The sequence below is a fragment of the Podarcis bocagei genome (assembly GCF_964188305.1).
Source record: "Podarcis bocagei genome assembly, chromosome: 15".
NCBI classification, from domain to species: domain Eukaryota; kingdom Metazoa; phylum Chordata; class Lepidosauria; order Squamata; family Lacertidae; genus Podarcis; species Podarcis bocagei.
The window spans coordinates 16,926,594-16,942,106 of record NC_138141.1 but is presented as its reverse complement, the minus strand read 5'-3'; the positions used below and the strand labels follow the sequence as shown (position 1 = coordinate 16,942,106).

The 15,513-nt window shown below is 47.2% G+C and overlaps 1 protein-coding gene across 12 annotated transcripts in view; it reads right to left on the bottom strand.

Moving 5' to 3' along the window:
• PHLDB1 (pleckstrin homology like domain family B member 1) overlaps positions 1-15,513 on the bottom strand; it is a 51,140-nt gene that overhangs the window by 34,960 nt on the left and 667 nt on the right. For 11 of the 12 annotated variants that reach the window (XM_081172299.1, XM_081172306.1, XM_081172309.1 and 8 more), the window contains exons 2-4: positions 3,887-3,959; positions 3,064-3,187; positions 2,596-2,766 (exon numbers count right to left, since the gene is read on the bottom strand). In XM_081172299.1, the coding sequence (XP_081028425.1) occupies positions 2,596-2,766; positions 3,064-3,187; positions 3,887-3,946 (355 nt within the window). In that variant the 5' untranslated portion in view covers positions 3,947-3,959. Of the gene's footprint in view, positions 1-2,595; positions 2,767-3,063; positions 3,188-3,886; positions 3,960-13,000; positions 13,117-15,513 lie in introns of those variants that run through there. The other variant, XM_081172305.1, reaches the window with a different exon arrangement.

Below are 15,513 nucleotides of genomic sequence, written 5' to 3'. Positions count from 1 at the left end.
TGGATGACTGGGCGTTGAAATAGCAAATCCACTTCCATGTAGGCAAGTCTAAAGGGATGCATTATGGGGCAAAAAGTCCTCAGTTTACTTACACACTAATGGGATCTGAACTGCTAGTGACTGCCCGGAAAAGCAGTCTTGCAGTCACAGTAGACAGTGCAATGAAAACGTCAACCCAGTGTGTGGCACCTGTGAGAAAGGTGCACAACTGGTGCCTCTCTCTGAACCTGGTATCTGAGCCGGACTTTCTGCTGGCTCTTGCACTGTACCCACCCAGCCAGGAATTCTGTGCAAGTTCACAACAGATAACACAGGTGAAAGCATCACTAAAGATCAAGCACCAGGGAATTCTGAAATTCCCCTAATCCATCTTCCCATTCCCTGTCCTCCAGCTGCATAGCTGCTGTAGGCTGTAGATTGCAGATAGCCCAGTCCTACTGCAAAATTGCCTCCAAACCAGCTGCCTCCCTCCTGCCATACTGGTCAGTATCTGCACCATTGACTGGGACGTGTCATGCCCTTCCACTCTGGGTGTAATCGCCCAAGTGTACTCCATCCTACTTTGCCAGGTGGGACCAGCACCTGGACATTAGGAACCACACACCTAGAAGATATCCCAGGCCTCCAGGATGCAGCCTCAGTCCTTCCCTTCCTTTGGGAGTAGAAAGAGTAACATCATAGCAGCATCTCAAGCATCTGCAAAGCAGTCAAGGGAAGGAAACACTGGCGAGTGGACACATTCAGCAAACCACTTTCCACCCACCAGTGATGTTTGGGAGTGGATCCCAAGGGGGCCAGTTTGTAGAGCGAAGGCAAGGGCCTGGTCTGGAAGACCCCAGCTGGGAGAAAAGCTCTGGTCCTCTCCAGAGTCAGTTAGGAGTCCACTTTCAAGGTAGCTGCAGAACCACGCAGGCTTTCCCAGTCTGCCTGGAGCCACCAAGTGAGTGTTGCAGAACTGCCAGTTTCACGGCCTTCCAGCAAATGCTAGCTTGGCATCTGCCAAGGAACAGCCCCCTCCTCCCCTGCCGTGTCCCTGGCAGCCGCAGGGACAAGGACAGGCAGACGAGCAACAGCTTTTCTCTCCGCCCCCCCCCCCTTGATGTGTGCAGAGAAAGAGTGTAGCAAAGCGCTATCCAGCAGCCGGCCCAAACTTGGGAGGCTAAAGACATTCTTTCCCTCTCCGAGCTTGGACTTGTCACTGTTCCTATTTTGTTGAATTTCCCTTTGTTTGTGCCAGCAAGAGCCTGCCTGCCTGCCTGCCAAGGACAAAAAGCCACAGAGAAGAGAGATTTGCTGCAGTGCCAGCATCTTGGTGCGGCCCCATCAGTGAACCTTCCTCAGCAACAGCAGCCCACCCTTTTTGGGGGTCCCAATGGTTGCTCCAGACTCCCCAGGAAGGGGGTTCCCCAAGTCCCCCTTGGGGCACTGCCTGGCCTGGAGCCCACCAGCCACCCACTTTCCTCAAGCGTCCCTCTGCGCAGACAGTCTCGGCCATTGTTTGTGCCGCCCACGTGCCAGCGCTGCAGCTGTCAGGAAGGACCTTTGATATCTGGCAGCAGTCTAATCCTTGCTAAGGAGGGGCCTCGCCTGACAGCAGCCCCTCCCCACAGCTTCCTCAGGCCAGGCCAAAGGCAGAACTCAGCAAACCATCAGGCAGAGCGGAGCCAAAATTCATTTGCAGACTATGAAAAACCACACCGGCAGCAGATTCACCGCTGTCTTCCCTGGTTGTAGGCCCCAAGCGACTCAGCCTTGCCTCAGAAACAACTACCAGGACAGCCAAACTGAAAGAGTGCCTGAGCAGCAGCCACCTATGGCATAGCTGTCAACTTTTCCCATTTTTTAAGGGAAATTCCCTTATTCCGAATAGGATTCCTCACAATAAAAGGGAAAAGGTGACAGCTATGACTATGCTGGAGTCAGGCCTGGCTGTCCACAGGCCAGGGACCTACGTAGGCCGCAGCAGGTGTTGCATGGCCAAGCTAAACTCTAGTAAGGTAAAAGCAAGGTGAGCTCCGCAGCCCCCACCAGAAATCAGGATACTACCCCCACCCTTCTTCTCCCTTCCTCTAAGGCTGATCCTCAAAAGAATGTGGGCACATGTTTTATCTTCTGTAAACCACTTGAGAATTTTTGTTTTGTTTTTACATTAAGAAAACAAATAAAACGTTTGCAACCCTGGATCCTCTAATAACCCTTTGGACCTGCAGGACATCCTATGGGTCTGCAGGTCCCTGTCCCACAACTCCAGGCACCTCCTGCATCTAAGGAGCCGCTGCCTCTGCTCATCAGCTGCCATGACCTCTACCTGGGAGAGGGGGAGAACAAAGCCACATCCCATTGCAGTCCTCCCAAGGGAGTTTCAGGAGTCCCACCCACTGGCTTCATTTTGGGACAAGGCGAAAACATTTGTTGCTTTCCCAGGCCTTTGGAAATGTAATCAGCTTCCTTGCCAACAAAGCTACTCTGTATATGTGGTTGACAGAGGTTGTTAGAGTCATTTTTTTCTATTGTCGGGCTACAGTGTTAAGTAGCTGTTTGCTCCCACCAGTAGAAAGGGGACAAGGAAAACCACCAACCCATCAGCCTCCTTACCTTGAGAAAGGCGTGTGGGGCGTGTGACTGCCAAGCCATCTATGGCACACGGGTTGCCACAGGGGTGCAGAGTGAGAGTCCCGTGCGTGTTCTCGATGAAGCAGTGCTTGGGTGCCACGCCGGCTCCCTGCAGCACAATGTCCCCGGCGGCTGAGCCCAGCATGGTTTTGCCTGCAAGGAGACACAGGCAGATGCTCAGCAGGGCAGGATGTGGGGCAGCCACTGCCCCCCAAGCGGCTCTTCTGCCTGGCTAGCTCCCAGCAAGAGAAGCAGGTGCCCCCTCTCACCTAGGGAGCTTGACAGCCAGGGGCCCGAGAGTAGCCAAGGCTGCCCAAAAGAGATTCCTAAACTGGATGTGCCAGTGCATCGAGGTTGGAGAGATTCTGCTGGGCCACCTTTCCTGCCTGATGCCCTGATATTGTCCTCCACATAGGAAGGGGCTTCCCAACCAGCTCTGCAGGTACTTACCTTCTTCCAGAGGCAGGAGAGTGATGGCAGTGCTGAGGCGTCCGCTGCCCAGGCTCACCAGATGTGGCTTTTCAGTCTGCACTTTCAGGCCTTTGCCTGTCTCGGTCAGGTCTAGAAGACTGTTCTGCAGGGTGGAGAATAGCTTTAACTGGCTGCAGCTCCTCTGGAGCCTCCATCTTCACCCACCACCGTGAGATGTGGGTCTAAGGGAATGGGGTGGATAGCCAAGGCACGAGGCTGGCTGAGATTCGGGAGAAGGTGGGAGAGGAAGGAAGAGAACTGCCCCAGTTGCAGGCAGTATCCAGGGTCTGTAGCTCACTCTAATAGGATCACAGAGCAAGCCAATTAACCCTAAGGGATTTAGGGCCAATCCTCCTAATTGGACAATAACCAGAGCTGAGGAGCAGGGAGCAGCCCTGCTCTGTTGAAGCCCAGAAGGCTGATGAGCCAAGGAGAGGAGGAGGCCATTGGTACTGCAGTGGAGAAGCCTCTCCTGGTCATTTGGGGCTGATGCACACAAAGGTTGCAGCCCCTGTGCCTGCTTCAGGGTGGTACCCCTTGTGGGGAGAGACCCTAATAAAACCAATAATAGCACAGCACTTAGTTACAACACAGAACTAGGGAAGGTCTTCAACCGTTGCCAAAAGATAACAAAGCTGAATCCAGGCTGACTCCATAAATAAGGGGCCAGCACCGAAAAGGCCCTGTATTGCCCTCCCTAGGCTCTCTCACTGGCCTGAGGGCGAGAACCCCGCTTTGTTTGCAAGTATTTTCATTCACAAATTCCAAGTTTTTGTTTTTTCCATTCACAACATCAGCTCACCTGTAGACGTGCCTGCACTCGACCAGCTGGGCTGGCCACATTGCGGTTACAGGTCTCCATGGCAGCAGTCCCCCTAAAGGAAAAGGGAAGGTCAAAAATCCTAGCCCAGAAGATGACCCAAAGTTCCACCTAGGAGATCAATTTCCCCCCCACAACACATCCTGAGTGACCATCTTGTTTTGACTTCTGCGTCAAAGCCACTTTGAATAGTGTAGAGGGGGGGGGATTAAAATAAAATATAGGTTTTTCAGACCCATATGTTGAATCTGGGATTAACCAAGAATAATCCCTTGCCCCCCATCTACCCCACCTTCACCACCCAACTGTGTCTGCACACATCCCCCCCCCCAATTCCCTCATCTCTCACCCCATCTGAAATCCAGATTGTAAACAGACCTACTGACCCCTCTGGCATGATTACTTGAAAGACATGGAAGAGTGTACATGAAAAGCAGCAATATCACACTGACAACATGTTTAATGCCCTCACAGCTCCAGCGATTCTACTACATTGTCCCTTTTCTGGTTTTCTCTCTCTCTATCAGCTGCACCTCAGATCTCTGCACCCCCAGCCCCCTTCTTGGGAGGCCACCATGACAACCACAGTACGCCACCTACAGGCCGCGTCTGTTGTAAATAAAAATATGCCCTTTTCCCTTATGGGGTATCCAAGAGCCCATATAGAGTCCTTACATAGGTTCCCTATTGGTAGGAGAAAATAACAGAGGCCAACCAGAGAATATTGAGAAGCAAAGCAGCTAGTAAGCTTGATCTTTATTGATCTGTTGCAACAGGGTACCCCCCTCACACGCAGGAGAGGAAGAGGACCCAGAACAATGGCCTGCCAGGCCTTATAAAGACTTTTGAAATTCCCCTTCTCTAGATCAGGACCACCCCCAGAAACATTATGCATACATCACAGAAGGGGTGTGACCTAAGACCACCCCTCAGATACATCCCACCTACATCACAGAAATTTAAATGTTGTTTTTCTCTTCTCCTTGTTTATCTCCTGTCTGGCAGGTTCCTTGATTGGATTTTCTGGGGAGCCTGGCCATTCTTTTGTAATGCTAAAATACTTATTTCCTGGGCCAGGTCACAGGCTCACACCTTATTCAAACACAGATTAAAGGAAGAGACAATGGGGAGGCTTTTCCATTTTTAACCTTGCAGAGAAGGGATTTGGTCAGTTTAGGAATCAAAATGGTTCCAGGTTTGCCTTCCTGTACTGATCTATGTATGTGCAGTTATGAACATTACTATATATCTAAAACCATAAAATTCCTATCACAATTTCCCCCCTCTGGGGCTAGAATTTTTCTTAAAAATTTTTGCCCCACAAATAATAACATCGTATGTTGTAAATGGATGTCTTTGTATGAATATATCATATAAAAATAACACATGTTGCGTTTTGCTACTAAATTGCTTGTGGCATTCTAACACTTTGGGAGAGACCATTTACTCAATAGTGTTCTATGCTTTACACCTAGCAGGAAGGTAAGGTCCACTAATGACTGAAAAGTGCAGTTTGCTTCCCCCCCGCCATTTTAGTGTTCTCAGGTGTCAAGGTAGCTCTTCTGTGGTCTCACACTGACATAGTGCTACAGCAACACATCTTGTCTGTTGAATCCCCTCAGGGCTTTCATTTGACCATGTCGCCTGGCATTCACCATAGCTGGCACAGGTTTTGGGCATCTCGTGAGGGAGAGGTCTTCGCCTTGGCCTTTAGCTATGGGATTTTATTATAGGCTGTGGTCTTGGGCTCATGAGAAGTTGCTCACTTGCACTTAAAGGACCAAAAAGCTAATTGCAGCCTGGATACACTTGCCCAATTCAAACTGAGTCCAATTTGAATTTATCTTGCCCCATGGTTCTCAAGTCTTCAAACCAATCTGTTAAAGAAAACCATTAAAAAGGGCACTTTGTCCAAATAAGTCAATTTAACTCTATAAGGGATCATTCCTGCTAAACTAAAGCATATCCACCTTCATGTACCTGGTGTTTTATGGATCCAGAAGTTTGTCCTTGGCAAAACGAGGTTTAACACATATTAAAATGGATAGGGAAAGTTGGCAGAGTGCCAGGTGGAACAATGTGTTTATAAATTGATCTAAACATTGGACTACACAATAGTGTGAGCTATTAGAAAGTATAAAATGCATGAGAATTCTCCATTGGTGTGTAAGCAATAAGACATTAAACATAAAAACAGTTACACACAGAAAAAAAAATTGCCCCCCTTTGTGGAAATCACACTGTCAGACACATTTCAACATTCTTACATAATAACACATAATACAAAACAAAATAATTAAATATCTGTTGCATATCTTGACACAATTGTGATCTTTTACGTATGTATCTTTTGAATCCTGGAGCAGAGGCTTGAGGTTCAAGTGAAAAAATGTCCTTGCAATTCAACTCCTCCCCCCTTTGTCAGTTCAACCCCTCCCCCCTCAGTCTATAGCCTTTGAAAGAGATAGCTGTGGGCACTTTGAAAACTCTGTTGTTGCTGGTCTTGTGATGGGTTGACTGAGTTGAGGGGTTGTTGCTGCTCATCATTGCACATCTGTAGAAGTGATATCCTGTAAGGGGCAGGGTTTTGGGGTGACTTAAAAACACTGTTAGACAAGAAAGGGGCAAAAGGCAAAAAGGATGTCCTCCAGTTTCCATGGGAAGCTGCAAATAATAAAAAATCTTAGCACATTAAGCATTTTATTTATTTCAATATTATTATCACATTTCCACATAATTACTGTTATTATTGTTGTTGTTCTTTTCATATTATAAAATAAAAAATTACTCCACATGTAGAGAAAGAGAACTGTAAAAATACAAGAAAGGTTAAAAAATAAAAGGAAAGCAAAAAATTAGATTACCAGTTAGATGAAAACAAACTTGACACAAAAACATCAGATTCAGAAAAGAACTATTATTAAATATATTATCAAAACCACGCAGATTACTACTAGACTGAAAAAAAAGGAAAACAATGGGGAAAACTTAAAATTCACCATGTGCTATCCAATAAAAGAACTTCATGAAACTGACTTTCAACATGTGATGAACATGTCCCCAAAGTAAAACACACACACACAAATGACCTATGAGGAACCAAAAATAAATAAATGCTAAGACACACAATTAATAAGCAACCTGAAGTAACCTGAAGTAATCTGTTTTGGCATTCTAACATCCCAAATGAAAATAAAAGTGTTTCTTGATGTGACATCAGCTGTAATGTTAATACTGGGAAATGAGTTAATACCAAGAAAAAATGAATGGCAATTTTAAAGTTGTGCAAGTAACTTGCACTAGCCAAAATGACAGAATTAATAAATGCTCAGGCAAAAAGGTAGTAAACAAATACCATTCCACAAACAATGTTTGGTTGTGCTTCGATTAATTTTATATATATAATGGAAGAACTGATAAAACGAACTTAATAAACGAAAACAAATTATTTGTAACCTAAAAAAAATGTCAAAGCCACAAAGAGATAGATGGAAATCAACTAATATAGCAGGGATTCAGACTTGTTTTGCTGAACAGAAAGAAAATGACTGTTTGCCTTTAAGGGAAGAAAAACAAAAGAGAAACAAATGCAATTGCTTTTTATAGAGTATTTAAATCACTGTTTGCATCCTCTCATTATCATTTGTGCTGTGGGAGAAAAGGACACTCTGTTAAAAGGGAAAATTATTTCATGTGAGAGGTCTGTCAGGAAATGCTGTTCCTAAAATGCATAGGCATATACACACACACACACCAAAAACAAAAACAAAAACTTATAAAATTTAAATTCCATTGGGAGGCGAACCTTTTGTTAGCCCCTGGGGCAAGACATTAAGGGTGATTTCCCTCAATGGTTCCAAATTTTACATAAGGAAATTTGTATAGGTTTCAGGCTCTCCAAACCTTCTCTCTCCCCCCTCCTTTCTCTCTCTCTCTCTTTTGTAAGCTGATCTAGCCTCTGTGCATGTGCAGAGTTCATGCCTCAGCAAACCTTTTATACAATTGAAAATGTTGCATCTTTTGGCTCAATTAGAATAAGGAAGGGAAAGGTAAGGAGTAGATTTTAAAAATAGGGTTAGATTTTAAAACAAAAAAGAGAAACTCAGCAATTTAAGTATTCACCAAAGCTAGCAATTTCAGCCCAAGCTTCCTTTATGTACAGGAAAGGGCTAATATCCCTCTGGCCATTCGCGGAACAATCAACCGCTCTCTTATTTATGAGTAAAAATGGCCAGGTAAGGAGTGGTTTTTTAAAATAGGGTTAGATTTTAAAACAAAAAAGAGAAACTCAGCAATTCAAGTATTCACCATTCAGCCCAAGCTTCCTTTATGTACAGGAAAGGGCTAATATCCCTCTGGCCATTCGCGGAACAATCAACCGCTCTCTTATTTATGAGTAAAAATGGCCAGAGCGTTAGAATTCATAGGATTTTTTTAACATTCTCAGTCATTTCGGCCTTACCATTTGCAGACAAACAATTATTATTATTATTATTAATATTATTTTCTGCGCCTTAATTTACAGGAATGGCCAAGGCTAATTGTACTTGATTATCCATTTGTATGTGCTTAAACTTTGAATTGACTTTTAAGTTTGATTAAAAAAAATAGTAGACAAAATGATAAATACTGTAATCACTCAAATGCTTGATATTACCAGTTGTGCTTCAAAACATCATGGCTTTTACCTCTCACCTTTAAAACTAAAAAGCAAAGCTAGGCTGAATTTCAACTCCATTACCACACCAGAATTTAAGAATTACCCTCCAATGCTTGCAGACACATGGTCTTCCACACAGCCACAAATTGGGAGAGTTGAAAGGGACCCTGGGGTCATCTAGTCCAACCCTCCAAAATATAGGGTTCACAGCAAGATTTCGCAGCAAGATTTGTACTACCAGAAACACACACATTCACCTCTCACCTTTAAAAACAAAGAGCAATCTGGGCTGGATTTCAACTCATCAGCCACAAATTGGGAAAGTTGAAAGGGACCTGGGGTCATCTAGTCCAACCCTAAAATACAGGGTTCATAGCAAGATTTGTACTACCAGAAACACACACATACTTATGTACACAGACACAACTGGGGAAGAGATCACAAGCCATGCGCCTATCACGAACCATGCGCCTATCATGTACTAAGGAAAAGGAAAATAAAAGTACCCAATTCTATACAGATCTTGAAGCTAGTTTGAGTGAGTGTTTACTTCCTTAGACTAAAGAGTGAAAATTCCTATAGAAATTATCTTTAAAAGAAGATTGAAGTTAACATTTTTCCTAAGATAGGGAGAGGATCTTTTATAAAGCAAAGTTTAAACAGCCATAGATTTGATTTAAAAGGAATACAAGAGTGAACAATTTTTCCTGAACTTGCAGAGGAATAGTAAGCCTAATTTATGCCCCCCCCTTTGCAGTTTCCTTTAAAGGAAGCTTACTCGGGAGTAAATTTACCTGGCACAGAATGAGAAGGAGAAAGGGAAAAAACCCTGAAAGAGACAGAATGAAACAAGGGGGGGCATTTTCTAAGAAAAGAGGCCAGGACGTCTTATAGAGACTGATATCAGGAGCCTTACAATAACTCTTCTGTCCAACCAGATCAAAGTTAAAACTGGACTCAGATATTTTTCTTAGAAGGAACACCATACTTTCATAGGCATATGCTTAATGAAATACATACACTGCATTTTAGCTTGAGAGAGCAGTTGGCTCAACTAGGCTTTTGCAGCAGAAACATTAGGTTAACTTAGACTGGAACACAGGTGTACTTGCAAACTCAAAAGTTACAACAAAACATTTACCATTAGACTTAAATCGCCCTCCTCACTTAAACTAGAGGAAGGAGGTGGGGTAATTCCCTTTTCAGAACACAAGTAGCACGTATACAAGATTTTACCACTTGGGAGGAAAACTCTTTTAGAGCCTCTCTCAAATAACAAACATTTGCACACTTCATTCTCCATTTTGTCTTGTTTTTAAGACTGATAAGGTTCAACATGGCTTCCTTAGATTTAGAATTTGGAGCAAGCTTGCATTTTTATTTTAGATGGCACATTTTAGATAAGCAGCTGCTGGATGTTACCTAAGTACAATTTAAACACAGGAACAACGTTTCTTAAACACAAATTGAAGGGGACTGTCAGAGTCCAGGCGGGAAGTAAGCACCAACTGGGCTTCTTTCACGCCAGGGGTCTGGGGACTATTTTTCTTTTGACTGAGGTGCACCCATTTTCAATTAAAAGGGTTTTGGACCTGGGCAAAACTCCGAAGGGTCCGGAAAAGGGGAAACCTGGACAAAAAAAACTTGGGGATACCTGGACAAATCTCCGATGGGAAAACTTGGGGATCCAAGGGAAAAAACCTGGGAATACCTGGACAAATCTCCGAGGGAAAAACCTGGGGATCCGAGGGAAAAAACCTGGGGATACCTGGACAAATCTCCGAGGGGAAAAACCTGGGGATACCTCACTTAATCTCTATTCTACAACTCACAGCAACCTCCCTGCCTTTTACAATCTAACTCAGAGTCCCTACTGAACGCTTGCACACTTGCAATGCCAGATTGAGACTCAGAAATGACAAAGAAGGAAAGGAATCAGGTGCCCTTGCTTTCTCCGCTCACAGGTCATCTCTAACAAAGATCGCCATGGCAGAGGTGCGGCTACACCTGGGAGTTATAGTTTTGGGAATTATAGTTTTCAGTGCAGAAGAAATTGCACAACCTTTCTGGGCAAAACTCCGAAGGAATAGGTTGGCATACAGAGTTAAGTGGAAGAAATCACACACAACCTTTGCCTGGGCATACTCCGAAGGGCTAAGGCTGGTGTTGAGATCGAGGGGACAGAAAGGAGTAGAAGGCAATTTTTTCAAGAGTTAAAGTGAGGAAAGAAGTAAGGATTTGAGAAGTATAGGTTTGCTGTGGTTTGCAGAATCCCACCCCACTACCCATTTTTCCTACTCATACTCACTTCGCAAGCGCTGTCCTGGTGATCCCGGGATCTCTTGACTGGTTGTTTAAGGCCGGCCTGATCAAGCTTTGCTTCCCCTGGTTAGCCTCGCTGAACTCCAAGTTATTGCCAGACCCTGGGACCGATGGAAGACTGGTTATTCCTCCTGGCAAACTGCCTGGTGCGCGCTGGATAACCAGTCCTTCCTCGTTTCCAGAATCCGGGTAACCAAAAGTCCCTTCGTGCGTGGTCGCCATCTGTTGTAAATAAAAATATGCTCTTTTCCCTTATGGGGTATCCAAGAGCCCATATAGAGTCCTTACATAGGTTCCCTATTGGTAGGAGAAAATAACAGAGGCCAACCAGAGAATATTGAGAAGCAAAGCAGCTAGTAAGCTTGATCTTTATTGATCTGTTGCAACAGGGTACCCCCCTCACACGCAGGAGAGGAAGAGGACCCAGAACAATGGCCTGCCAGGCCTTATAAAGACTTTTGAAATTCCCCTTCTCTAGATCAGGACCACCCCCAGAAACATTATGCATACATCACAGAAGGGGTGTGACCTAAGACCACCCCTCAGATACATCCCACCTACATCACAGAAATTTAAATGTTGTTTTTCTCTTCTCCTTGTTTATCTCCTGTCTGGCAGGTTCCTTGATTGGATTTTCTGGGGAGCCTGGCCATTCTTTTGTAATGCTAAAATACTTATTTCCTGGGCCAGGTCACAGGCTCACACCTTATTCAAACACAGATTAAAGGAAGAGACAATGGGGAGGCTTTTCCATTTTTAACCTTGCAGAGAAGGGATTTGGTCAGTTTAGGAATCAAAATGGTTCCAGGTTTGCCTTCCTGTACTGATCTATGTATGTGCAGTTATGAACATTACTATATATCTAAAACCATAAAATTCCTATCACACGTCCCTACCTTGGAGGAGCCACCTGGGCCACCTGAGAGGCAAAGCAGTCATGCACCACTGGCACAGGTCAGGAGCCCCCAACCCACAGCCCCCTCTGCGGCAGGGCAGAAGCACATGCCTGCCTCTGCCCTGAACTCTCCCTCCCTCCCTTTCCCACCTCCCTAAAACGAACACTGGTCCTCCCCAGGGGGATGCAAGAGTTCTTCATCAGCAGAAAAGGCAGCCAGAAGTCTTGGCTTTTTGCCTTTCTTTCTCCTCAAGTCTGAGGGAGGGGACACCTCCTCAGGAACTGCCTTGGTGAGGGTGGGGGGTGGTCTCCCTGTTCCCTTGCCTTCCCCTCTCTCCTCCAGAGCTGCTCCAGCAGGTCACAAGCCCTGACAAGCAGCCTCTGTTCTGGAGAAGGGAGGGAGGCTGGACACCCCACCTTGCCAGCAGCGACAAGGCGGCTTTCTTCTCTGTGAAGAGGTCAGAGAATGAGGCGCTTGTGTGGCTGGGAGTGGCCGGGCAGCAAATGCCAAAGGGTCGGAGCTCCAGAAAAAGTGGGCCCGGGACGGCTGTGAGCCTCCTCTTGGGCCTGGGGACCGAGCGAGTTGCGGGGGCTCCTAGCCGGACCACACACACAAAGCACACAGAGAGAAAACAGAGAGGAAGAAAAAAGGTCCTCTGAGGGAAGGGGAAGGAAGGGAGAAAAGGCAAACCTGCCTGTGAGACCCAGCTGTGATGTGGCCCCTTCCAGGAGAAGCTGACAGACCTCCTTGTGGGCCACTCCCTTCCCAGGCAAGGCTGCTTTTGGCCTGTCCTCCCCCCCCCCCGAGGAAAGAGCCTGGGAAAGTTGGGGGCGGCAGCCCTGGTCTTGAGCTGGGCCAAGGCCTGGCCGCCCACAACGGCTGGATTGCCAAAAAGGATGACACAAGAGCAGGGTGACCAGCTCCCACCCCACACACACATTGAGTTGGACCAGAGTGAGAACTGTTCTGCCCATCTGCACCCCTCCAGTCTTCATGCAGGAGAGTCCGCCACAAGGAGAAGGAGGGAGAGCCAGTGGTGGGGCACAGATGGCACTGGCAAGGCTTGCCCAAGCTAAAGAGGGTTTGTCAAAGAGCCACACAGCAGCAGAGCCTTCCCCACAGTGCCAAGAGGAATGTGTGCATCCTCCACAGTCCAGGCCTATAGGCAAAGAGGGTCCCCAAAGGCCTCCAGGCCCCCCTCAAGCAAGGGAGACTCACCTCAAAAGTCATCCAAGACAGCCATCCTGACTCCTGGAGGGCCACCCAAAAGCTGTGCCGTTCCCACAGCTGGCAAGAGGCTCTGGAGGCCAGTTCCCTTTGCAATCCTGAGTCACCAGGAGGAAACAGCCTTTCCTGTCCCATCCACAGGCGAAGAGGGGAGGCCCAGCCCAGGCCACAGGTTGCCAAGGCAACAGCGGACAATAACAGGGGCAACAGCCACTTCCCCTTGGAAAACAAACCGAGAGCTAGATCTATCCACCAGGCACACTGGCTCAGGAGTCCCCCTCCCCAGTTCCCCAAGGGGCAGAGGTCTCCTTTCAGCCCCTGTGTCCCCAAATAAGTTAGGCAGCAACCTGGCAGCTGCAGCCCCAAAAGCAACCACGGAAGCCCACCAGTGCTCACTGCCACATGGGATGCTCACAGCCATGTGCTTCTCCAACATTAACATTAGCAGAAGGATATTTCAGATCCTGGCTACCCAACTCAAGCTGGGGAGAGAAAAACCAATAAACTGGGTGAATTCAAAATTGCCACCAGATAAGCATCCAAGTACCAAGAGAGAGGTGTCCCTGGATGGCTCTCTGTGGCTGCCAGAAAATGTCACGCACACACGATGCCTTCCTCATTCCCAGGACTGGCAAATCCTGATTAAATGAAGGGGGGGGGGAGAATTGCCCTCCGCTCATTAAACCCTTCCAAGAGCAACAGGCTCCCTGGTTCATTCTGGGCACCGCCCTGAGCACAAAACAGAACTGGCCCCAAGGAGGTTAGCCACAACCAGGCAAGGCAACCAGACAATTTGTCCTTTGCCTCCAAAGGGATCGGCCGTCTCAGTGGTGGACCGGATGCCTTCCGCTCTGTTGCTGTAGAGAGAGAACTGAACTTAAAGATGCACTAAAAGCCTTTGCTGTCCCAAGGTCTCCCAAGATCCAAAGAGAAACTCCCTGAGGATAGAGATACTATCCTTGGTGGGTCGCAAGGGCTAAGAATTACCGTATTTTTTGCACCATAACACTCACTTTTTTCCTCCTAGAAAGTAAGGGGAAATGTCTGTGCGTGTTATGGAGCGAATGCCTACGGGTGGCGGGTGGGATCTGCTGCAGTCATGAGCAGATGATCCATGGTTCCCCTTCCTTTCCTCCTCCGTGGTTACAAAGCATGGATCCACATGGATCCTCAGGATTTTTGCATTGGGCTACTCCAAACTCACTGCCAGATCACATGTCTGTGGCCACAGCATGAACCACAAAAATCATATATCCACTATTTCGTTTAGATTTTTTTTTCTTGTTTTCCTCCTCTAAAAACTACGTGCGTGTTATGGTCTGGTGCGTGTTATAGAGCGAAAAATAGGGTACTTTTAAAAGAGGACTCCATATTGTTATTCTTTTTGTTTGTTTTTTTTTGTAGACGCCGTTTTGTTATATTATGAAAAACTTTAATAAAAATCTCATTACAAAGAGGAACTCTCTAAGAGTCCTGCAAGTAAGAGACAGCATCCCTCCACTCATTCTCCACTAATGCCTCCTGTCACTATGACAGGCAGGAGTTCCACAGGTTCAGCCAGAACATCATAGCAAAGCCATTCTCCTGTACTGGGAGAGCATTCCCAGGGATTCTCTGCTAGGGGTGTGGGGAGGTTATGGCTGATCAGTCCTGCTGCTGCCCACTCTGGCTGCCTTGGCTTTTGGGGTGGTTTCACCCCAGTGCCTTTGGAAGACCCTCCACCTTGTCCTAAATGAGTCCAGGTGCCATCCCTCGCCTTGCTCCCCACCTGGGCCTCCCACAAACCAGCAGCGCAGGCAAACAGAAAGAGGCTGTCACCGTTAAAGTCTCCAGCCGACTCCCTTGTCAGCTCAACAAAGGAAACGTGCACTTTTTAAAAAGCCAGAAAAGCATTACATTGTTTCAGGTGGGGAGAGCGACGCACACGGCTTAATCTTGTCCACAAGCCACATTCGATGACCCAGATCTTTTGTCCCTAAGTCTCCACCGGAACTGTTGGAGGAGATCTGTACTCATAACGTCCCTTTAGGGCGCTCGGGATTCTGGCACAGGATACAGGAACCCTCTTTTCTGCTCACCAGCAGCGCGGGGAGGGGGCTGCATGCGGCTGCCAGTCTCCCCTCCTGCCAAGACGCCGCAGGTCCCCCTTCTCTCCCGTCCCGAAGACTCGCTCGCTGCGCGGATTAGGGAACAGAAATGCCAAAAATGTGTGGAATGCGCCACGTCCTTCCAGGCAGGGAGGCGGGCAGGCGAGCTCCCCCCCCCCCACCGGTGCCCCCTTCAGGTGCCATCCAGGAAGGAGCTCCCTTGGAGATAGACAAGAGAGGAGTCGAGCCAATCGCCTATAAGGGAGGGGGCGCCGCTGGCTACATGGACATCTCGCCCCCACCCAACACTCGTATATACCTAGACACGAATACGAACAATAGCTGGGGGGAGAGGGGAAGATTGGGGGGGGGGGTTCGAAGGGACGAGGGAACCGCCCCAAGCCCAGGAAAGAGCCC